The sequence below is a fragment of the Homarus americanus genome, unplaced genomic scaffold (genome assembly GCF_018991925.1).
Source record: "Homarus americanus isolate GMGI-L3 unplaced genomic scaffold, GMGI_Hamer_2.0 scaffold50657, whole genome shotgun sequence".
NCBI lineage: Eukaryota > Metazoa > Arthropoda > Malacostraca > Decapoda > Nephropidae > Homarus > Homarus americanus.
Genome location: NW_024738773.1, coordinates 577,281 through 601,103, shown reverse-complemented (window position 1 = coordinate 601,103; position 23,823 = coordinate 577,281). Strand labels below are relative to the sequence as shown.

The 23,823-nt window shown below is 43.0% G+C and overlaps 2 protein-coding genes across 3 annotated transcripts; one reads left to right on the top strand and one right to left on the bottom strand.

Annotated features, from left to right (window-relative positions):
* Positions 1–7,461: 7,461 nt before the first annotated feature.
* On the bottom strand, positions 7,462–10,755 carry LOC121874356 (oplophorus-luciferin 2-monooxygenase non-catalytic subunit-like). The gene is made up of 3 exons (XM_042378490.1): positions 9,835–10,755; positions 8,799–8,924; positions 7,462–7,817 (listed from the first exon to the last, which is right to left on the bottom strand). The coding sequence occupies exons 1-3, from the start codon at positions 10,655–10,657 to the stop codon at positions 7,654–7,656; spliced, it is 1,113 nt and encodes a 370-aa protein (XP_042234424.1). The 5' UTR covers positions 10,658–10,755; the 3' UTR covers positions 7,462–7,653.
* Positions 10,756–17,750: 6,995 nt separating this feature from the next.
* On the top strand, positions 17,751–21,584 carry LOC121874361 (oplophorus-luciferin 2-monooxygenase non-catalytic subunit-like). 2 transcript variants are annotated; one of them, XM_042378497.1, is made up of 3 exons: positions 17,751–19,115; positions 20,907–21,032; positions 21,341–21,584. In XM_042378497.1, exons 1-3 carry the CDS (start codon positions 18,365–18,367, stop codon positions 21,484–21,486), a joined length of 1,023 nt encoding a protein of 340 aa, XP_042234431.1. In that variant the 5' UTR covers positions 17,751–18,364; the 3' UTR covers positions 21,487–21,584. The 2 variants fall into 2 exon arrangements, with proteins under 2 accessions (XP_042234431.1, XP_042234430.1); XM_042378496.1 differs by having other exon boundaries at positions 17,753–19,154.
* The last annotated feature ends 2,239 nt before the right edge of the window (positions 21,585–23,823 follow it).

Genomic DNA, 23,823 nt, shown 5'->3' with positions numbered 1-23,823 from the left:
ACTCCTCAGAAGACACGCCCAACTCCTCAGAAGACACGCTCAACTCCTCAGAAGACACGCTCAACTCCTCAGAAGACACGCCAACTCCTGAAGACACGAAGACACGCCCAACTCCCAGAAGACACGCCCAACTCTCAGAAGACACGCCCAACTCCTCATAAGACACGACCTCAGAAGACACGCCCAACTCCTCAGAAGACACGCCCAACCTCAGAAGACACGCCTAACTCCTAAGAACAACAGAAGACACGCCCAACTCCAGACACGCCCAACTCCTCAGAAGACACGCCCAACTCCTCAGAAGACACGCCCAACTCCTCATAAGACACGCCCAACTCCTCACGAAGACACGCCCAACTCCTCATAAGACACGCCCAACTCCTCAGAAGACACGCCCAACTCCTCATAAGACACGCCCAACTCCTCATAAGACACGCCCAACTGCTGAAGGTGAATTACATCTCATTATATCATGCCGAATCAGTAAAGATCCCAACAGCTGATAATCAATACAAGACTTAACGTATATCATGTCAGGCTTCACCACCTGTAAGTTTGGGTTCACTATACTGCTGTAACACTGGGCGAACCCGAGCTTGTGTGTGACGGCGGGATTTTCATTCATTTTTTATTGTATTATAAATCGTCTTATCTGCTCTAGTCTTCTGAGAATTATGTAAAACTATTACGTACAATCTTACAGATAAATAATAAGCCCAAATTACATGTTCTGGATCGTTCTGGCCTTTACTTAGCAGTCAATTAGGACTTGTCAACGATATAGGCTCTTAGTAAGGCTGCCAACTGAATCTTTGTAGTGTAATATATATCTCTGGTTCAGTGCCACATATGTGGACCAAACTTTTTGTTTTGTATTTATGGAACACCTATGGAACACCTATGGGACACCTATGGAACACCTATGGAACACCTATTGTTTAAGATAAAATGTTCTCCACGAGTAACTGTTGTTGTTTACTCTTAAACTGTTGGTGAACTGTGATTCTACTCTGTGTAGAAACTAAATATATTAGTGTAACTGTTAAGAGGCTCGATGGCCAACTGAGTGTCGGTGACCAGGGTGTATACTGTACTGCACTTGCTGTTGTTCCTCATGACAGCAGCGGTGAAACATTTCTGATGTATTCAAGCACAATAGCACAACAGTGAAGCCATTTCATAGGTAACACCTTGACAGTAGTAATGATCACACCTGATGATTCAACTTTGTCTATGAAGTAAACTGATATAAAGCCTTGTTAAATACTGTGGATGCTAAGATACTTTATAATTAAACTGAGTCTGACTGTCGTGACTATTGTCTTAGCTCTTTCCTCTCCAAGGTTCTACACATATTTCACAACTCTTCCTATTATTTTTCCTATTTTAGGTGATTCTTTACACATAGTAATTTACCCATCCTTAATAAAACCGAAAGAAGAGTTGACAGACAGACAGACAGACAGACTTGTGAATAATGTGTTATCATTATTCATAAAACCCACACTCTCCATTTTTTTTCATGTTCTGATAAAAGTCTTTATTATTATTGATCAAAATTATATGTAATAAATAAGTGGCTACAGTTAAGAGACTGGAAGGCTCGCGAATAAAACAGAATTGTGGTGGCTTGACGGTGGGGTGTTGGACGGTTGGTGAGGCTGTTTTTACGTGACATACAGCATGCAAAGTCCCGGACGACTGACGTAAGTGTGTTAACGCTTGGTTTATTACTGCTAAATTTGCTTTTTTTAATTACAAGTTATATATTCACTATCAGAATCACTTGAGACTGTGTAATTTCTTTTAAGACTGCAGAAAATCTCATGAACAACTTCTAAGGCAATGGCAATATACCCGAGTTTACTGAACAATATTTAAGTCAGACATTTTTTATTCTATGTTTTACTGAATTTTATTTTCAAAGTTCATCGTCGGGATGAGAATAAAAAACCTGTGGTGAATCTACGAAATCTTCAAATGTAATGATTTATACATGAAATCCAATATATTTGTGTTTTATGGCAGTAATGCCAAGATACGACAGATAACATAGCTGTAACAATCATGTAGATTGAAATAAATATTTATTATAAGGAAAACTAAAACCAAGGGAAAGAATATTCCAGTATATGAAATATCAGTATAGCAACACAATACTAAGCTTCTTCTTGGCAAAATTTAAAAAAATCTAAAATTCATAAAATCCAATTTCAATATGATTCTTCACTAATTATTTTTTACTTAAAATTTAAGAAATATTTGTTGACTATTATTATTTTTGTTCGTCTTTAACCCCAGCTGTCCATTTTCACCGGGGCCCCTGTAGTAGTTATATAACACTACGGTATTTAAATATTAATTCACCTACTATTGTCAAGCTTTTTCTTGAATAGAATCATACCAAATAGATATTTTATTTCTGTTTTATTTCTTTAAAATATTATGTCGGCGGGCTCGTAAAACATAAGATTAAATTATGTTCACCTTACAAACGTTAAAAAGTCCTGCAGGTGCTGACGCTAAACTGTTTTATATAATAGGCACAGTCCTGGCTTGGGCTGATGACCTAACATAAAAACAAAAAGACGTGGCTTGAGTTTAAACATTTCAAATTGATCAGTAAATCAGATAGAACCTGTACGTTTAGTGGCGATGAGTGAGAAGGTGGGCCTAACAGGATGGGCGAGCAGGTGGGCTGATGAGGTGGACCGAGCAGGTTGGGCGAGCAGGTGGGCTGATGAGGTGGACCGAGCAGGATGGGCGAGCAGGTGGGCTGATGAGGTGGGCCGACCAAGAGAGATCATTTTGTTGTCAATCAGTCATTAAGTCAGAAGGAAAAATAAATCATAAGAACACAACTAAAAATAAATTTCCCAGCGATGCCAGAGACCCTACATGAAAAAGATTAGAACCAGTTAAAAAAAAAAAATATGTGTTAATAATCTGGAAGGATCTCTCATTTATAAACGCTGATATGCTGTATATTTCTTAACAAAAACTAAAAAAATCTAAATATTTACACAGACACGATTGCACAATTGCGTCCTTGGTCTTTTAAACTCACATATATATTTTTGTCAGCTGAGCATGAAAGGATTCAGAACTGAGATATGATAGCAAGGCATTTTAAAGCTTATTTCATTTCATTTGTTGCCTTCGTTTATTGGCTATTGGTATATGCTCCTCCTATGTGTAGTAGTTGATGCACAGTACAGCAGGGAAGAGGTCGCAGCACACATATTAAAGTCTTTACTTGTCGGTCATAATTACATTACTTACGGCGCAATTCCAGCTACTTTAATTGACCAATGTGTATTTAAACACCGTCTTCTTCACATGATAATCCAGGATAATTAACTGTTGGTACGGGACTATAGATCGCTCATTATGGCTAGTAAGTTGTTCTGTGTTCGCAGCCAAGAGTTACTCAGAGGCGTTTACTTTCTTTGACGTAGTGACTCCTTACATCCGTTTTCTGATAAAGAAATCTCATGAAACAAAAACGATAAATTAATTGAGTGATACACTACGATAAAAGAATTAATTTACCACACGGACAATTACTGTACTATTATTACTGTATTCCAGTGAAAGGTAAATGTAAAAAAATACAATCAATCGAATGATATGGTAGAAGGGAATCGGAATGAGTTTTGAAAGGAAGGTAAATGTGTTTTGAATGGCCCTTTATAGTTCTAAATTAAGTTAGCAAAATTATCCCAGAACTCAAGAGAAACATTTACTGTAGTCCTAGAAACTCACTTTATTCATCAAGAGTTTAAATTATCTGTTACCAGGGGGTGGAGGCTGTTATCAGGTGGTACAGGCTGTTGTCAGGTGGTGCAGGCTGTTGTCAGGAGGTGCAGGCTGTTATCAGGTGGTGCAGGCTGTTGTCAGGTAGTGCAGGCTGTTGTCAGGTAGTGCAGGCTGTTGTCAGGAGGTGTAGGCTGTTATCAGGTGGTGCAGGCTGTTGTCAGGTAGTGCAGGCTGTTGTCAGGTAGTGCAGGCTGTTGTCAGATGGTGTATGGTGTTGTTAGGTGGTGCAGGCTGTTGTCAGGTAGTGCAGGATGTTGTCAGGTAGTGCAGGCTGTTGTCAGATGGTGTATGGTGTTGTTAGGTGGTGCAGGCTGTTATCAGGTGGTGCAGGCTGTTGTTAGGTGGTGCAGAATGTTGTCTAGCAGTATAGTGCAGTTAAGTTAAATTCATTATTATTATTATTATTATTATTATTATTATTATTATTATTATTATTATTGCTGTATGTTTCATGTCACTCTACTATATTAATTTCCTCAACATTGTCATTCATTTGTCCACTACGTTTCATAGTTAATTCTTTGAAACTCGAATATGGTGTTGAATATTCCCTGGCTGGCAGATCTCTGAGATAAAACGGGAGTTGCTACTATCACATCAGCTATCTGTTAAAAACGCCGCATGCGACCACACACACCTGGGGAAGAGGGAGGGAGGGGGGCTTTATTACCCAATTTTTAAGATAACGAGCATAAATAACCTTGTATACATGTGTTCTGTTTCCGGACACTGCTTAATGTTGTGGTTTATCATTAGCCGCTGTGAAACTCGTGTGTATTTTGAAGGGAACATTATGCAAGGAGTTTTTTTTATTGTTTTATGATAACAGCTTTATGAACAGTTCGATGCAGGTATTAGGCAGCTATCAAACAGGGAGGTACTACTGCCTGGGAAGATATTGGAAGCATAATGTGTTGTCTAATGGTTGACCCTGCTGCCATATGTGACCAAGTCCCAGGTTGATGATCTGACTTTCTGCCTAACTTACACACAATATATTTTTATTTAATATTTTATTTACCTTTATAATTTTTATCAAACAACAACAACAACAACAACATCATCATCATCATCATCATCATCATCATCATCATCATCATCATCATCATCATCATCATCATCATCATCATCATCATCATCATCATCATCATCATCATCATATTTTCGCCCCCAAGCCCCTGATGTGGGTCATCAGGGGCTAATCCCGTAAAAAAAAAGACATTCACCCTAGCACGACACCCTACACTCACCCTAGCACGACACCCTACACTCACACTAATTTCATTATGTAATGGAGATGCCTTTGTTTACCTATATCTCTCACTACATCTCTCTCTCTAAAAATAAGTAACATTAATCTCTGTAAAATATGCTGTACAGAATGCTTTTATGACCCCCCCCCCACAAAAATCAAAAGGGTTGTGTATTACTATTGGATAATTAATTAGTCACCACAACTGAAATTATTTGGCAGTTAGAGTAATTAATGTTCCGTGAACTGTGAAATTTATGATCTGGTTTGAAATGAATTGTCCGATGATTTTTTTTATCCTCTTTTAAACAACACAAAGTTTCCTACTAAACACAAACAATATTTATGTCCGTATCCCCATCACTCTGTTCTCTGATACATAATGAACTAACGTGTATCATGTTATCCTTGTTCATCAAATGGAGTCCGTAAACTCTGCAGTCATCAGTGTATTTTAGGTTTTAATATATATATTATTATTTTTTTTTGCGAACTCTTAAGTATTATTTATGTTTCGTGGGTGACCTCTTCATGGGTGCTTGGGCGTCATGGGTGTAGGGAGCGTCATGGGTGCTGGGGGAGTGCTATGGGTGCTGGGGGAGTGGTATGTGTGCTAGGAGCGTCATGGGTGCTAGGATAGTCATGTGTGCTAGGAGCGTCATGGGTGCTAGGATCGTCATGGGTGTAGGAGCGTCATGGGTGCTGGGGGAGTGCTATGGGTGCTGGGGGAGTGGTATGTGTGCTAGGAGCGTCATGGGTGCTAGGATAGTCATGTGTGCTAGGAGCGTCATGGGTGCTAGGATCGTCATGGGTGCTAGGATCGTCATGGGTGCTAGGATCGTCATGGGTGCTGGGTGTCGTTCAGTGTCTACAGCGGTAAACTTAGCCACAGCACAATTAAGTACAGTATATCTCAACACTTGCCAGTTAAGAATTTTACCCCCAACTTGTGGAGATAATATATGCGTGTGACCTGCCAGGCAGCTCTGAGAAATAAAAAAGTTTGAGGATGAATGAGAATACTTCACTCGGGGACTACTTCTAAGAAATATCTGGTCACGAAGTTTTGAGGAACATAGCGACTGTTAATGTCATTTCTGTAGACTAAGACTGCGAAGTGCTTAAAAAGAGACAATTATTTTTTGGGGGGTCATTATACGATATTGTTTTTATGTCGTTAGTGAGAAATGTTTGCTTCTGGATTAAGTAAATTTGCTGCCACATTGGAGGAGACAATTTATCTCGGGGTTCAGTGTATGTAAATGAGAAATTTATAGGAGCCGTTTACCATAGTGAAGGGTGTCGTCCCCTCGCCCGGGTGAGTAATGGATCTGATACCATTATGTTATCTCCTTGTACAGTGGATATATACAATTTTCTTCTTGACACACACACACACTACGAGGGAGATGTCTGCTCTTGGACGAGATGTGTCAAGTGTGTTTTGAGATAATTAATGAAAGAATAGAGACCAGCTTCTCTCTGCTAGTCTTACCTGAGTTTACCTGGAGGCTTTTACCCAACCAACTCATCAATTGTTAGACGCCGTCACACTGACATTTTTGCAGCGTAAGGATAACTATGTTGCTCAGAGATTAAACTGTGTGTATATTTCACCTACACCATAATACAACCTTTATGAATGAACAAACATCATGGAGGTATGTTTTGTTCTGAGGCGGCTGTGAGTGTGACGCCCCCTCCAGCTGTTGACTTACTGCTGAACTCCGCTGTAACACGTGGTTAAGTACTGGGATAAACAGCAGTAAATACCAAGGTCTACCTTTTTTTTTATTGGTGAATTTTTCAATATAAAGAAACAATACACAAGAAACTGATATTATATTTTCTTATTATTGTCGATGACCAGTTAGTGTGGTCGCTAATTATTTTCCGGTACAGAAGTATTATTCAGCTAACCTGAATATACAGTAATTTGGAGGGCAGGATATCTTCTTACCGATGACAATATCATCATCAAAACACACCATCGTCATCACACATCATCGTCATCACACATCATCGTCAACACACACCATCGTCATCACACACCATCGTCATCACACACCATCGTCATCACACACCATCGTCATCACACACCATCGTCATCACACACCATCGTCATCACACACCATCGTCATCACACACCATCGTCATCACACACCATCGTCATCACACACCATCGTCAACACACACCATCATCATGGTGTTCAGATTGCAAATTGTGTAAAAGAATTAATTATAAGAGTAAAAAAAAAATATCTAACGTCCTCTTCAGTTTAAGTTAAGGTTAGGTTAGGTTAGGTTAGGTTAGGTCTCTTATCAACACTAACCTAACCTAACCCACCTAATGTATCTGTAATATCCCAAAGGAGTAATAAAACATTAAATATCATACATGTATTATTAAACCCAACAGGTAATACATATGTTCATGGTAAATATTTTAGTCTGGATAACCAACGATGTGTCGACCTCAAGTAATATTATCAAAAGGAGTTGTTACAGTGATTTATTTCTCTTATATATATAGATATGTGAAGGTGGTGTAGGTCGTCGGCTCTGGGCATGGGGTGTGGTGACTACACAGTTTCTGAAGGTGGACAATTATTCTGAAGAAAAGCAACATCAACATCAACAAGCAGTTCCTCTTTGTCTGAGCACCAGGCTCCCGCAGCCATCGTGTCCATGTAGTTGGCATTCTCCACCAGCCATAAAATGTTACACTGGCAGGTCAGAGGGTTGTCTGTGAGGGGGAGACGCACCAAAACACAATTAATGTACTGTGTTATTTTGCCTCTACCATTATTTTTCCTTGAAGCTAATATGTCCAGGAAATAAACCATCACATCACCTAGCCTAAGGTAACCTGATCATCCAGGTAGCGTTAGGCTGTTTAATCTTAGGCCTCTTTCACAAGAGCGTCTTTTTTTGTCGCACGATTTAGAAATCAATGGAATTAAATAAGCTTCCGTGTGAATGAAAGGTCTCATTGAACTCTATTGACTGCTAAGTTGCGCGACACTTTGTCAATAAACTACAACGTTCTTTCGAGAGAGACCTTAACCCCTTCACTACGGGGACGCCACAGATAATATTTTATTTGGTTAACGCCAGGCGAATTTATTCAGCTAAGAGGCGGCACCGTACACAAGGGGTTAAGGTGAAGTAAGCTGGGGGACGAATTTTCAGATGATCCAAAATGTGTTAGAGACACTGACAACAGGAATTCGCAGGTCTGCCTCAGAACACATGTTGTACACTTAATAGTAATACTTCGCTCTATTAACAACAAAATACTATTACCTACAGTACACCAGTACGATCTATTAATATCCCCTGAATTTTTTTATTTTTCATTCTTCGATAAACTTTGTATGCGAGGATAGTTAAGGGGAGGTCATGAAGAGGCTGGTCCGAGGTGTGGGGAGACCCTCTCCAGTCTGTGATCAAACTGAAGGTTCTCAAAAGCTAAATTTTTCTTGTTGCTGGAAAGTGGGAATTAGTAAACAAGGGGTATCTAATATCTATGTTAAAAAGTAACATAATTAGATATATGTAGATAAAGGTCGCGGTCTAACCTCACGTCAACAAACTACACAAACTCATATAAACACACGTAAAATGAATTGTACTTGAACACTCACAGAAACTCGTACTCAATCAAAACAGAATATTAAAATTATTTCTTTATGACATTTAGAGGAATGATGACCAATATCCTCACCGTCAAACACGAAGAGATTTGTAGAGTGTGCATTGTTGACAGTCTCGAAGACTGGCTTCCACACATCTGCTGGCAAGTCATCGAGGAGATTGTGGTGCATCCAGAGTACGCTACCGGGCTTCAGTCCTGGCCAGACGAAGCACAAGTGAATAACACATTTCTTATAAAGGTAGAATAATATTAAGGAAATAACGAGAAGAGAGAGAAGCTGACTGCAAGAAGATCAGGTTAATTTAGGTTAGGTTTGGTTAGGTTAGGTTAGGTTTGGTTATAATGTAAACAACACGACATTCTGAGAGGACGAAATATAATGATGGTGAGACATGATGATGGTGAGACATGATGATGGTGAGACATAATGATCGTGAGACATAATGATCGTGAGACATGATGATGGTGAGACATGATGATGGTGAGACATGATGATGGTGAGACATAATGATGGTGAGACATGATGATGGTGAGACATGATGATGGTGAGACATGATGATGGTGAGACAGCTAGAAGATGAGGGGGACGAGAGAGCAGGAGACCATGAAGGAAGCTACTGTCTTCGTCTATGCTAAATGTATTACCTCACCAGAAACTCTACCTAACACTCACTCACTCACTCACTGACTCACTCACTCACTCACTCACTCACTCACTGACTGACTCACTCACTGACTCACTCACTCACTGACTCACTGACTCACTCACTGACTCACTCACTCACTGACTCACTCACTGACTCACTCACTCACTGACTCACTCACTGACTCACTCACTCACTGACTCACTCACTGACTCACTCACTCACTCAGATATAGATTACCGGTAATAGTACACTAGTCATTTGTTATTGTTTTATTAACTATTCAAATTATCGCTGACTTGTTTTATCCCTCAATAAAACAACAAATATTAACACATTGCAGCTCCGGTAATATGTGCTACAAATTTAGGGTCAGCTGCGAGTTTTTTTATTACTAAATTGCATGACGATTAACCCGTAGTATAAAATTAAGAAAAAAGGCAAAATAAATGTGTACTTACCTGAAAATGCATTCACCTGGACCTTTTGTATCCGGTTATTGTTAAGCTTAATTTGGTCAACTGTACCATAGAAGGCTAACGATCCTGCGTATAGAGTTGTGATTCCGTTGTGACTCAAGTCAAGGTATTTCAGCTTTGACTGTTTACTGAAGGTGTCAGGGGCAACATGCGCCAGTTTTATATCGTTCAGCAGGAGATACTGTAAGTTTGGCGCTTGGAAGAAAGCCTCGTCGCCGTAAGTGATTCCCGGGTTATGCGACACCTGCAGGTAAAGTAGGCTGGTCGAGCGGATGTCTGACATGTGGAAAATCTTGTTCCTGAAGACACGTAAGTCTGTCAGCTTTGGACAGTCGATCAGGATATCAAATGGGAAAGAATCAAGGTTACTGTCTGTGACAATCAACGTTTCTAATATGTCGTGCGAATATTCAAAAGTGTCTGGTGCAATATCTTGAAGGGTTGTGTGGCTAATGCGAATGTATGAAAATTGTATGTTGTTGAATGTATCTTTATCGATATTAGTGATGGGAATAGGGGTCTCGTTTGTCTTCTTTTCAATGATCAAATTACGGAATGTAGGGAAGGGTATGGTAGCATGAAAAGCGTCACGCAGCTGCTGGCTACTCTGCACATTAGAGCAGTCCATATCGATATGTTCAGCTTGTTCATCTTTAGTACAGACACAGGGAAGGATATCTTCGGGCTCAGGGCATGGATAGCTTTCCCTTGGGGCAGCAAGAGGCTTAGGGTCGGCAAACGCATGGACCAGGACGGTGGCCTGAGCCAGGAAGGCGGCCACCAACAGCAGAGTGTTGCGGACCATCGTGTAGCGGCGAGGAAGGTGACGGCACCACCAGTAGAACCACACGGGGAAATAGTTGCTGCTCACTCACTCTCATCTTGATAAAGGCACACAGTATAGTGGTGCCAGAAACTTACTGCACACCAATTGTTTATATTTATAATAATGATAATTTGGTTCCTTTTGAATTGATCTTACATTTTTTACAAGGATTCTAATCCCAAATAACAAACAACACATACACACAGTAGTCTTTGACGAGTCTTTAAAGAATATCGATGGCTGAATTATGTGCATGTGTGTCGTGGCCAACCAGGGCAGCAGGTGGGCGAGGATGAAAGGTTCCCACAAGCATCGTGGAGGACGACTAGCGTGTCACAGTCAACCTCGACCATCTTGAGCTGAAGGATTATTACTTAGTCCAGGAAGACTTAAGCCGTGTTTTTATCAGCATACTGCCTAGTCCAAGTCCACTGACGTAACATCACAAATGCTTAGCCCTAAGAGTAAATTTCAAGCGTAAAAAGTAAAGCATTATGTGGCTATTTTATTGTAGTGTTAACAAATAAAGTAACAGGCTACAGTAAACAAACTTCAATAACAAAGATCTATGTACAATTCTCTCCACCATTGTCAAAACATATCTTCCATCTGGACTAAAACCAAACAAAACGTAAAAACAAAAAGGCATCACAAATTCATGAGACCTCACCACTATTCAGAAAATCTCATTACAACTTACTAGATGTGATTGAACTCTCCATAAATCACATTAAACTTGGAGACATTCACCCAAAACTCATTTATTAGTCATATTAAAAGTTGTTTAGCATTATTCATTCGATATTCTTCATTCTACGTGAGGTTATGCAGTGTTGAGAAGACGGTGTGGGGGAAGAGATAATGTAGGGAGGACTTCAGTTGTGTTCGTGTTGTGTATTGATGAATGGTGAGGTTCAGTGAGTTTGTTGGTGTTGGTGGTGTTGGTGGTGGTGTTGGTGGTGGTGTTGGTGGTGGTGGTGGTGTTGGTGGTGGTGGTGGTGGTGGTGGTGGTGTTGGTGGTGTTGGTGGTGGTGGTGTTGGTGGTGTTGGTGTTGGTGGTAGTGGTGTTGTTCATATTATTATTATTATTATTATTATTATTATTATTATTATTATTATTATTATTATTATTATTATTATTACTGCATGACACCAGGCCAACGTAGATGACATCGTAACATGACACCGTGACATGACACCTGCCCTGACAGAGGATAATTCACTACCTGTATTTCGTGTTAGTGTACGTGGTGGCCCCTCCCCCCCGAAATAAAAACAGAGTGCCAAGTAACAAACAAAAATTTCTTACCACCATCTGTTTCTTCTGTTTGTTTTCTCATGAATGTGTAATGTATAATGTAGTGACTCTTCACATTTGTGGTGCTGTCATTATGTGTGGTGGTGTGATGTTGTGGTGTATGTGTTTGGTGCGGTGTTTGTAGTGTTTGTGTGATGTGGTGTGGTGTGTGTGTGTGTGCTTGGTGCGGTGTTGTAGTGTGTTTGTGTGGTGTTGTAGCGTGTGTGATGTGGTGTTGTGTGTATGTGATGTGGTGTGGTGTTGTAGTGTGTTTGTGTGGTGTTGCGGTTTATGGAGGAGGAGGAGTCGAAGAAAGGGGAGAAGGAGAAAAAGAGGAAGAAAAGAAAGAGGAGAAGATAGAGGAGAATAAAGAGGATATTATTATTCTTGTTTTAGCGTAATTATTAACCTCCACGGCCAAGGTACTCAGATCACCATCACAGCGTCAGCCACAACAGTAGACACAGATTTATGGTTCTTTCAATGACATTCTCTCTCCTCCTCCTCTCTCTCTCTCTCTCTGTCTTCTTGAGGTCTCCACAAGTCACTCTCGGACCAAGGAAATGAAAGAGAGAGAGAGAAAGAGAGAGAGTGTCGTCTCCTGTTCGTGCTTCCGGCGGTCATTAATTATGATAAAGACTCCACCTTCTTAATGGTATGCAAATAAAGCATCATATGTGTCTGGTCGTCAGGCGGAGTTAATCAGGCATTATGATAAGAACCATTCATTATCTTGGTATCTCATCCACCATCAACTGGACGGTGGTGGTGATAAGAACATAAGAATGGAGGAAACTGCAGCGGGCCTATTGGCTCACACTGGACAGTCACTTTTACACCCAACCCCTATCGCTCATATATCCACCCAACCTATGTTTGAAGCTATCAAGCGTATTCGAGTTAATGATGATGTTTGGTAACTTGTTCCATTCGTCCACTACTCTATTTCCAAACCAGTGTTTACCTATCTCGCGCCTAAATCTAAATTTGTCAAATTTAAAACCATTGCTATGAGTTCGCTCCTGGTTGGATAGTTTGAGTACCTTTGTTATATCACCTTTGTTTAGCCCTGACTTCCATTTATACACCTCGATCATGTCGCCCCTCACTCTACGTCTCTCGAGGGAGAGCAAATTATGATGCTTTAACCTGTCTCTGTACTCAAGGTTCCTAATGCCCGGGATTAGTCTTGTCTTCCTCTGAATGCTCTCTGGGGATTTATATCCATTCTGTAGTATGGTCACCAGTACTGAACTGCGTAATCCAAGTGAGGTCTCACAAGTACTTTGTTAACCTTGTTTCGAGCAAATACACATTGTTGTCTTAGTTTAAGTTTCCTGCTTATTATTACTCTTAAACATTTCTCACAGTCGGATTTCTCTATATCAACATTGTTCATCTGAGAGTTGTTTTTTCTCTGCTTACATCTCCTAGACTTAGTACTTTACATTTGTCCACATTAAATTGCATCTGCCATTTTTCAGACCATGCGAAAAATTTGTTTTGTTCTTCCTGTAGTTTTGTGGAGTCCTCGACAGATTTAATTACACGCCCTATTTTAGTGTCGTCGGATGGCCCACGTCTCTGAGTAGTTCTTGGTGTAATAATAATAATAATAATAACAATAATAATAATATTAATAATAATAATAATAATAATAATAATAATAATTAACGGTTTATTTAAAGATCATGGCAGCCGGAAGGCTGAAAATATACAGTTACATAATTGGGGAATGGGTCTTTTGATTTACAAATAATATACAAGTAACATAGGTGATACAAATATGATATATAATAACTAGGTGGGGAGAAGCTCAAACTACAGGGCATTTCAACATAGTGACAGTATAAAAAGTAAGATTGACTGGGAGTGAATACACTGGTTTATTACAAGTTATTGATAATTTTTACAATGGTTGGGACTGGGCTGTTCTTATAGCGATCAGTTCGTGTACGTATGGGCGAGATGCGGTTGTGGTGTCGAACAGCAATTCTAGGGCGAGGGATCTCAGGTGGTAGTAGGAGCCGGTGTCGAGGGTGGTGCAGAAGCTTCTCACCAAATTTGCAGATGAGGTCGTGGTGATGTTCAGTGAGAGCCGAGAGGATCAGTGTGTTGAGCGCTTCTTGATATGTGGAGTAGGAAGGGGAGAGATTAATCTTGTATGCCCTCTTCTGCACTTTTTCTAGGTGTGTACGTTGTGTGGCATTTAGGAGGAAGTGTGTGTGTGTGTGTGTGTGTGTGTGAATAATGATTGTGAGGCCTGACAAAATGATGTTTCAACTGGGTCGTTTTGGTGTGGTCGTTACGGTTTGGTCATGGTGTAGTCGTCATAGGTCTTGATGTAGTCGTCAAGGTGTGGTAACCTCTAATGTAGTTGTCATTGTGTGGTCGTCAAAGTGTGGTCGTCATACCGCCTTGAAACTCGAATATACTAAAAAAATCTCCTTTAATTTGGGGAACTATTAAAGTCACATTTTTAACATCGGGCGAAATAAGCTAGGGTGTCTAATCTTCATGTGATCCATAACTACTCCTAGCTACTGTGGTGGAGGCCTATGGTGGTGGTGATGGTCGGTGGTGGAGGCCTATGGTGGTGGAGATGACGGTGGTGGAGGCCTATGGTGATGGGGGTAGACAATGATGGTAGTGGTGGTGGACAATGATAGTGGTGGTTGTGGTAGTGATGGTAATGGTAATAGTTTTGGTGGACTTGGTGGTGGTTGCAGTTGTGTTGATGGTGGAGTAGTAGTTGTGGTGATGGTAGTAGTGGTAGTATTTGCGGTGGTGGTAGTAGTTGTGGTGGTGATGGTGGTGGTGATGGCACAGTATGTTGCTGGACATCTCAGACACCTCAGCGTCTCGGAGGTGTTTATGTTTATCAGGTATAGCAAAGAGGAGGCAGGGGAGGTTCATAGGGCAGAGTGACACTTGACACCAGCCGTGGGGAGGTGACCTTGTGTCAGAGGAGGCAGGGGAGGTTCATAGGGCAGAGTGACACTTGACACCAGCCGTGGGGAGGTGACCTTGTGTCAGAGGAGGCAGGGGAGGTTCATAGGGCAGAGTGACACTTGACACCAGCCGTGGGGAGGTGACCTTGTGTCAGAGGAGGCAGGGGAGGTTCATAGGGCAGAGTGACACTTGACACCAGCCGTGGGGAGGTGACCTTGTGTCAGAGGAGGCAGGGGAGGTTCATAGGGCAGAGTGACACTTGACACCAGCCGGGAGGGTCAGAGGAGGTAGGGGAGGTAGGCAGAGACACTTGACACCAGCCGTGGGGAGGTGACTCAGTCAGAGGAGGCAGGGGAGGTCTGAGAAGGTGGAGGGACACTTGACACCAGCCGTGGGAGGGACCTTGTGTCAGAGGATGTAGGGAGGCTCATAGGGCAGAATGCACGGACACCAGCCGTGGGGAGGACTTTGTGTCAGAGGAGGCAGGGGAGGTTCATAGGGCAGAATGACACTTGACACCAGCCGTGAGGGACCTTGTGTCAGAGGAGTGTAGGGAGGAATTATAGGGCAGAGTGACACTTGACACCAGCCGTGGGGAGGTGACCTTGTGTCAGAGGAGGCAGGGGAGGCTCATAGGGCAGAGTGACACTTGACACCAGCCGTGGGGAGGTGACCTTGTGCTAGGAGAGAGGTGGTACCTGGCACTGGCAGTCGTGTGTGGGCGCTGGGAGCTGACACCTGTGCCCAGTATCTCCTTGCTTCCTAGAACTCCTCTGATAAGTTGATTACCTGAATCCTGTCCAGAGGTTCGGTTCTCCCACCAGCCACTTTCATTACACCGTAGATGTTTTATGATTATCATTATGCAAACAGCAGAAATAAACGGTATCTCTCCATCTGTCATACGATGTGAACAGTCATCACGCTAACTCTCTGTAAGCGATGATTGTGAGTCAGTGTCTGGCGGTGATGTGTGTTTAACGGCAGCGGGAAGTAGGGAGTTTACAAGGCCAACTGTATGTCTGACTGTCCTACCACCACGAGAGGTGATCCACGTGTCACCAGGAACAACAGACATCCTCCAACTCACCTTAATACCTTATATTTGGCAGCAGAATGATTAAAATGTACTTATTTATACTGGATAACTCCAATAAGTGTCCATTAAGGGCCATCTTCTATGTGTTCAGTGCTAGTACAGGAGAAAACTGTAATACTTGGAGAAAATCTGTCACTATTGAAGTAGTCTTGCCTCAGTACAGTAGTCTTGCCTCAGTACAGTAGTCTTGCCTCAGTACAGTAGTCTTGCTTCAGTACAGTAGTCTTGCCTCAGTACAGTAGTCTTGCTTCAGTACAGTAGTCTTGCCTCAGTACAGTAGTCTTGCCTCAGAACAGAAGTCTTGCTTCAGTACAGTAGTCTTGCTTCAGTACAGTAGTCTTGCTTCAGTACAGTAGTCTTGCCTCAGTACAGTAGTCTTGCCTCAGTACAGTAGTCTTGCTTCAGTACAGTAGTCTTGCCTCAGTACAGTAGTCTTGCCTCAGTACAGTAGTCTTGCCTCAGTACAGTAGTCTTGCCTCAGTACAGTAGTCTTGCCTCAGTACAGTAGTCTTGCTTCAGTACAGTAGTCTTGCCTCAGTACGGTAGTCTTGCCTCAGTACATTAGTCTTACAGCGATAGTGATCTGAAAATTAGAAAACATTAAACCTTTAACTTCAATAATGTCGTAAATGAACCAATATCCTCGACCAAACGTAGAAGAGAGATATTGGTTAGGTAAATTGACAAATACAATTCACGTCGAGAGCTCTGTAAACTGTCGGGTCCAATTTAGGTTAGGTTACGTTAGGTTAGGTTAGTTTTACCTGAAGTAAGGTTCGGTTAGGTTAAGTTAGCGTTAGATTGGTTAAGCATTAGGTTAGCGGTTAGTGTTAAGTTAGGTCAGATTAGGTAAACTTTAAGGTGGTTAATCACTTACAAGTAATTTAGTGGAACGAAGATTCTGTTCATAAATAATTGTTTTATACAGAAAGTAGACGACAGAGTTATTTGTGGAATATTAGTTGACTTATTTATCAAAGTTTACGAGTTGAAGCAGGGGTCAGGGGTGGGTGTAGAGGGTCAGGGTGTGGAGATAAGGGGTGGGTGTGATATGAGTAGTGGTAAGGGGTAGGGTGGGGGGGTGAGGGAATGAAGGGGGTGAGGGTTAGGGGATGAAGGGGTGGGGGTGATGTGAGTGGTGGTGAGGGGGTGGGGGTGAGGGGATGGGGGTAAAGGGGTGAGGGTGATGTGAGTGGTGCTGAAGGAGTAGGGAGTGGGGGTAAGAAGGTGAGAAAGAGCCAGAAGGTACGTGGGAGTAAGTTGCAGGTCAGCAGGTGGCGCCCCTCGACACGACACTCGCTTTATAAAGAACATTATCTTACATATCCAGGTAAGGAGACAACAACCAGATCTAAAGTCTTCACAAATATTAAAAAAAAAAAAAAAATATTTCTCCTACAAGTTTAAGATCACATGAAGATAGTGAGAATGAGACGAGGTGAACACTATAATTAGGAGTGTACATTCAATAATGAGAATCAGTCTAACATATACAGTATCTCTGATGTTGACTGCACCAGCCATCACACCAGTAGTTACACAGATGATGGTTGTGTTGTTGGCTGGGTCACACCTCACGCCGGGGAAGCTTGTAGTGCCAACATCTAACACTCAAATGCACATACCAATTAAATTTTCTTCAATAGGACAAATAACTTAATGAAGGTGTACTGCTGAGGCTTCTCGTCTGTTTCATTGTTTGTGTATGTATGTATGTATGTATGTATGTATGTATGTATGTACACCAGCAGTAGATAAGGTTAACATTAGTCTACGGGAGTTAAAGGCTCCAAAAACTGATGCTTGACAGACGACGACCATAACAACAGAGGCTACTGTACTTTGTTTGTCTCAGTGACGGGAAGTACCAAGACCAGTTATGATGATCAGTAGAAAGTATCAAAGTGTATTAAAATTTCATCTTATAATATTTTTGTCTGTATGTAGTGAAATAAGACGACTAATACTCAACAGCTTGAAGGAGGAAGAAGGCTTTTAATAATGATTGTGTGTTATGTTACATATTATCACGTTTATCTGTGTGGGGACTGTGATGCCGGGGAGGAGGCCCCACACGGGGTACACTCGGCCAGCGTCTTGTAAACATGTCGCGTTTAGTGTTAGTATGATATTCTGGGATATTCTTCCAGGGTAGATGTCTACGTCGACCAGAAAATATAATTTTATTGGTGATAATGATCTATGGCCGAAGGTAATAATGTTGGTTTGACTTAAAATTGCGGCGTTTGTAGTGAGGCGGCAACAGGTGATGGTGTGTGAGAGAGCAGAGGCTTCACCTACTGTGTGTTGAGGACGCGTACCAACAACAGTACAGGTGATGGCAGCCAGGTTTATTAATGTGTTTGTCCTGGTGTTGATGGTGCGCCAGTGGACAGTTCTGGTGAGTGCCGAGGAGTGTCCTTACTACATGGACATCTTGCCCTGCGTCTGTACACAGGATAAGGAGACTCTGGAGGTGGATTTAAACTGCTCGCGGGTGGTGGACATCGAACAACTGAAGCAGATCTTTGAGGCAGAGTTTCCCTCCATCAACTTCAGGGAATTGACTATGGACGGCACAGCAGAGGACCCCGTGCCGCTGGACTACCTGCCTGACGGGGTCTTCGGCCCGGTAACTTTCAGAAAAGTTAACATTCGGTACACCAACGTGCAAGATATTGGAGACAATGTGTTGTTACACCTGAACTCAACACTGGAGGAACTGAGGCTGAATGACAATGAGCTACTGAGCTTCCCGACCGCAGATCTCCCTCACTTCCCCAAGCTTCTCTTCCTAGACATCTCCAGTAACAACCTAACCTTTATTGCTGACCTACACTCACTGACCCTAAACAGCCTTAACCTAGGACAAAACCCTGGCTTGTTCTTCACCACTGAGGCCTTCGTCAACGTCCCCAACCTCGTCGACCTAGACATAGGAAACTGCAGCTTGAAGTCACTGCAGCCCAACTTATTCACAGAGCAGTGGTTCCTCGCTACTCTCAACCTGCAGCTGAACCACATCACCGAACTGGACGCCTCCTCCCTCAACTTCCCCAACAACTCCCTCAACGAGATCATTCTCTCCGGTAACCAGATAACTACTGTTAACAAAGGTTTTATTTCAGGTAAGTGTGTCCATGTGCCTTAGATGCTGAGCTGTAGGGAGGAGAGGTTAGTTAGTTACCGGGAGAGGCCGCCACCACCCCACCAGAGTCACCCACACGTACTATCCTAGCTAGACGCAACCCACGCATCCCTATCCCCTAGCTAGACACGACCCACTCAGCCCTCTCCTAGCTAGATACGACCCACTCAGCCCTCTCTTAGCTAGACGCAACCCACTCAGCCCTCTCCTAGCTAGATACGACCCACTCAGCCCTCTCTTAGCTAGACGCAACCCACTCAGCCCTCTCCTAGCTAGATACGACCCACTCAGCCTCTCTAGCCTAGATACGACCCCACTCAGCCCTCTCTCTTAGCTAGACACCAGCCACTCCAGCCCTCTCCTAGCTAGATACGACCCCACTCAGGCGCCTGTAGCTGGGCACCCAACCCCTCCAGCCCTCTCCTAGCTGGGCATGACCCACTCAGCCCTCTCCTAGCTAGACTGGTGACCCACTCGGCCCTCTCTTAGCTAGACGCAACCCTCATCCCTCCCCTAGCTAGACACCGACCCACTCAACCCTCTCTTAGCTAGACGCAACCCCTCAGCCCTCTCCTAGCTAGACACGACCCTCCTCCCTCTCCCTGGCTGGGCAGGCCCGCTCTCCTCCCTCTCCTCATAGCTGGGCACGGCCCTCAGCCTCTCCTAGGTGGGCCGACCCCTCCTCCCTCTCCTAGCTGGAGCGACCCACTCCTCCCTCTCTCCTCATAGCTGGAGCGACCCTCAGCCCTCTCCTAGCTGGGCCCGGCCCTCCTCCTCTCCTCAAAGCTAGATGCGACCCTCCTCCCTCTCCTCATAGCTAGACACGACCCACTCAGCCCTCTACAGCTAGACCGCGACCCTCCTCCCTCTCCTCATAGCTAGACACAGCCCCTCAGCCCTCTCTTAGCTAGACGCAACCCTCATCCCTCCTAGCTAGATACGTCCCTCCTCCCTCTCCTCACTTAACTTCAGACACGACCCACTCAGCCCCCTCTCCTAGCTAGACACGACCCTCCTCCCTCTCCTCGCAGCTGGGCACGACCCACTCCTCCCTCTCCTCCTTGGCCTAGACACGACCCTCAGCCTCCTACTAGCTGGGCTTGCGACCCACTCCTCCCTCTCCTCATAGCCCCTAGGCGACCCCACTCAGCCCTCTCCTAGCTAGACACGACCCACTCAGCCCTCTCCTAGCGAGACACGACCCACTCAGCCCTCTCCTAGCTAGACACGACCCACTCAGCCCTCTCCTAGCGAGACACGACCCACTCAGCCCTCTCCTAGCGAGACACGACCCCCTCATCCCTCTCCTCCTATCTACCAAGCTGTGCAGATTATGTGCAAGATTTACTTGCCTGGAAAAGTCATAACTCGTAACTCCTGTCAGTTCACCTCACACCTGTAGGCTGTGTGGGGAGCAGGCGGCAGCACCCTACTCACCACTCCCCCCTATAGCCTGGCGTCAGCACCAGCGGTAACACTTGTCATGTGAAGTCGTAGCTCCTGTCACCTCACCTCTACAGCCTCTCAGCTTGGCGGTTCATTTGAAATGTTGGCTGCTTAATGGAGAGATTAAATTACCTGTACCTGCCTGGTCAACATGTGAGCTTATCTACCGGGCCCTAAAGATCACTTCCCGGTCCGTAGTCCAGGCACGACCGGGTGCCGGGCACTGCTTATCTGCCCAGCCTGAGAGTCTCTAGAGACGACCCATTCATCTCTCTCCTCTCGACAGGGACGAGTGGGGAGCTCTACCTGGTGATGATGGAAAACCAACTGCAGGAGCTTCGTCAGGAGGTGTGGCAACCCGTGTTCCAGGCCATGGCTGACGATGGAGGCAGGGGCTTTGTTGTGTTAGATGGTGAGGCCTCTGTCTCTCTCAGCCACACGGTTATTGCTGTCTCACTTAACTCTTGTTACTATTGTCACCATCATTGTTGGCTTCATGATTACCTGCGTGACATTTTCTACTGTTTATAGATTCATCACTATCATCGTTATCATACTGGCCCTGTCATCATTATCATCACCATCACACCTGTCAACATCATCATCATCATCATCATCATCATACCTGTCTTCACCATCATCAACACACCCATCAGGTTATCATCCAATTCAGATGTAACTAAACACCTCCCTCCCCCCCTTCCTTCACTACCCACACAGGTAACCCGCTGGTGTGTGGCTGCAGCATCGGGTGGCTGGTCGCGTCAGAACACCTGCTCAAGCACTTAGCCAAAGGTGCCAAGTGTAACAACGGCACCTCGATCTTCTCCCTTGACCCCGACTACTACACCTCCAATTGTTACTAAACTACACCAAATATAAACAATTTGTAACATGTATCTAATGAGCCATTGTAATTGTACAGTAGTGTTATTAAATATCTATGTATATATATGTTAGTCTCTTTGTGTGTTTTATCCATCCTAAGTAAATTAAAAACATATTAAGTTTATAGATATCAGTTGTATCTTGTCGTTGGGGAGGTGGGTGTGTGTGAGAGAGAGAGAGAGAGAGAGAGAGAGAGAGAGGACATGTGATAAATTTTCAGCCTCTACACGCGGTTTTTTTTCTGTTTTCCTTTACTATACAAGACAATGTTTCCCTCTACTGGCCCTCACTAAGTCTCACCCTAACTCAACCACCATTACACTTCCTCTTCAATAATTATAATCATAAATATTTTAAGTGTTATGTTTGCTTAAAGGAGTAACGATTAAATTTCTACAGGGTATTTTCACCTGTAATAATAATAACAATAATAATAATAATAATAATAATAATAATAATAATAATAATAATAATAATAATAATAATAATAATAATAATAATAATTCACAGTTACTTCCTAAAGATAAGCACAATCATTCACAGCAAATATTTAATTCTTCTCACATTTACGTTTCACAATTCCTAGACATATTAATTTGTACCATTTTTAAGTTAATTTACGATCGCTTCCCAAATTTTCGACTCGTTTTGGAAGATAAATCCACTGGAATATATAACACAAGTCGCGTACTGGATGACATAAGAGTGGGTGGGTGTTGTGTATACAGAACCTACACCAAGTCTCCATACTGTGTCACAAGTACAAACATAACCTGTAGTATATGTGATTTGGGGGTAAAATTGGTTAGGTTAGGTAATATTGGATTTCCAAGTCTTTTTACCACGAACAGCTTCTGAAAATGGATCCAATAGGTATGACATAGTGTACTATCCATCAAGCTTACGGTACACAGCGTGGCCACCAGTACTGGATTTGACCGCCTCTCTCCTCTGCCCCACCAGCCAGCCTTTAGACAGATCGTTGTCCACTTGGCATATTTACCATTTACACAGTTTCTCATGGACCCTCGAAGATTTACCAGGAGCACTGTAATATAATAATAATGATAGTACATAAAAACATAAGAATGGAGGAAACTGCAGCGGGACCGGCCCTCTTGACCCACACTAGGCAGTCCCGTTTACAGCCAACCCCTATCGATCATATATCCGTTCAATGAATGTTTAAAGAGGATAATTGTGAGTGATTCCAGGAAGATGGTGAAGGCAACAGACGGAACCTGAAAGTTACGGTAACTTGATAGTACTTGACCTCCTCCACCTCTCTCCACAGTGGCTGTGTGCGTGTGATTTAGGAGGTGTATGTGCGTGTGTGTCTGCCAAATCGACCCCCTCACCTGGGAAACGATCACTCCACCATAACACTTGGTGAGCACCACACGAGAAGGTGTCAATACTTTCGAGATAGCCCGACTTCATACCGAAGCAGACAGGCGCCAGCGCCAGAAAGACAGCCGCTGCCCCTCCCGCACTAGATGTAGCCCTCCACACGTGCAACATCTATAGATGGCCCTGCCGATCCCATATCGGCCTCTCGAGGCACCTCAGAGCTCACCAACGAAGGTGACATCCTTAATAACTCATATCATTGTATCATAGCTGGATGATCGTCATACTCGATTCCAAGTGACAACAAAGTAGGAGTAGTAGTTAGTAGTAGTAGTAGTGTGTGTGTGTGTGTATGTGTGTGTGTAGCTTATACCAACTGATGGATATAAAATTAGGTTGTATCAAAGGTATTGTGTGTATAAATAATGAATATTCAAGATTATGGGTAATGGCCAAGAGAAGTTAATTAGCCCAGTAGTATAACTTATTGATGTCACGAGGCCACCTGATAAACACCACCGCTCAGATTCTGGTGATGAAGCCGGACTATCACCATCACACGGAGGTTCTCACCGGCCAGATGGTGTCATACACAAGGACTACACATTCTACTCTGGCAGTATGTTCTTCTAAACGCTCCAGCTTATCTGAGGTAAAAGCTGCAAGCGTACTGGAAACATTTATAAGCTGAACAATACAGGGGTATATGTAGCCGAATTTAATCTGATAAGTTCTTGTGTTTTAGCCTCACCAGATGATACTGTAAAAATATTCCGACTTTTGTTCACATTCATAACCAAAAATAATATTGGAACACCTTAGAGCTGCCAGATGCTTTAGGAACTGGTATTGTCTTATTACGTTACTACCAATTAAATGTATTGTATTATTTCATAGTAAATTAAAGTCTTAAAAAATTCTAGAACGTGTATTATGCACATGGTAATTAAAACTACTTCTCCTTC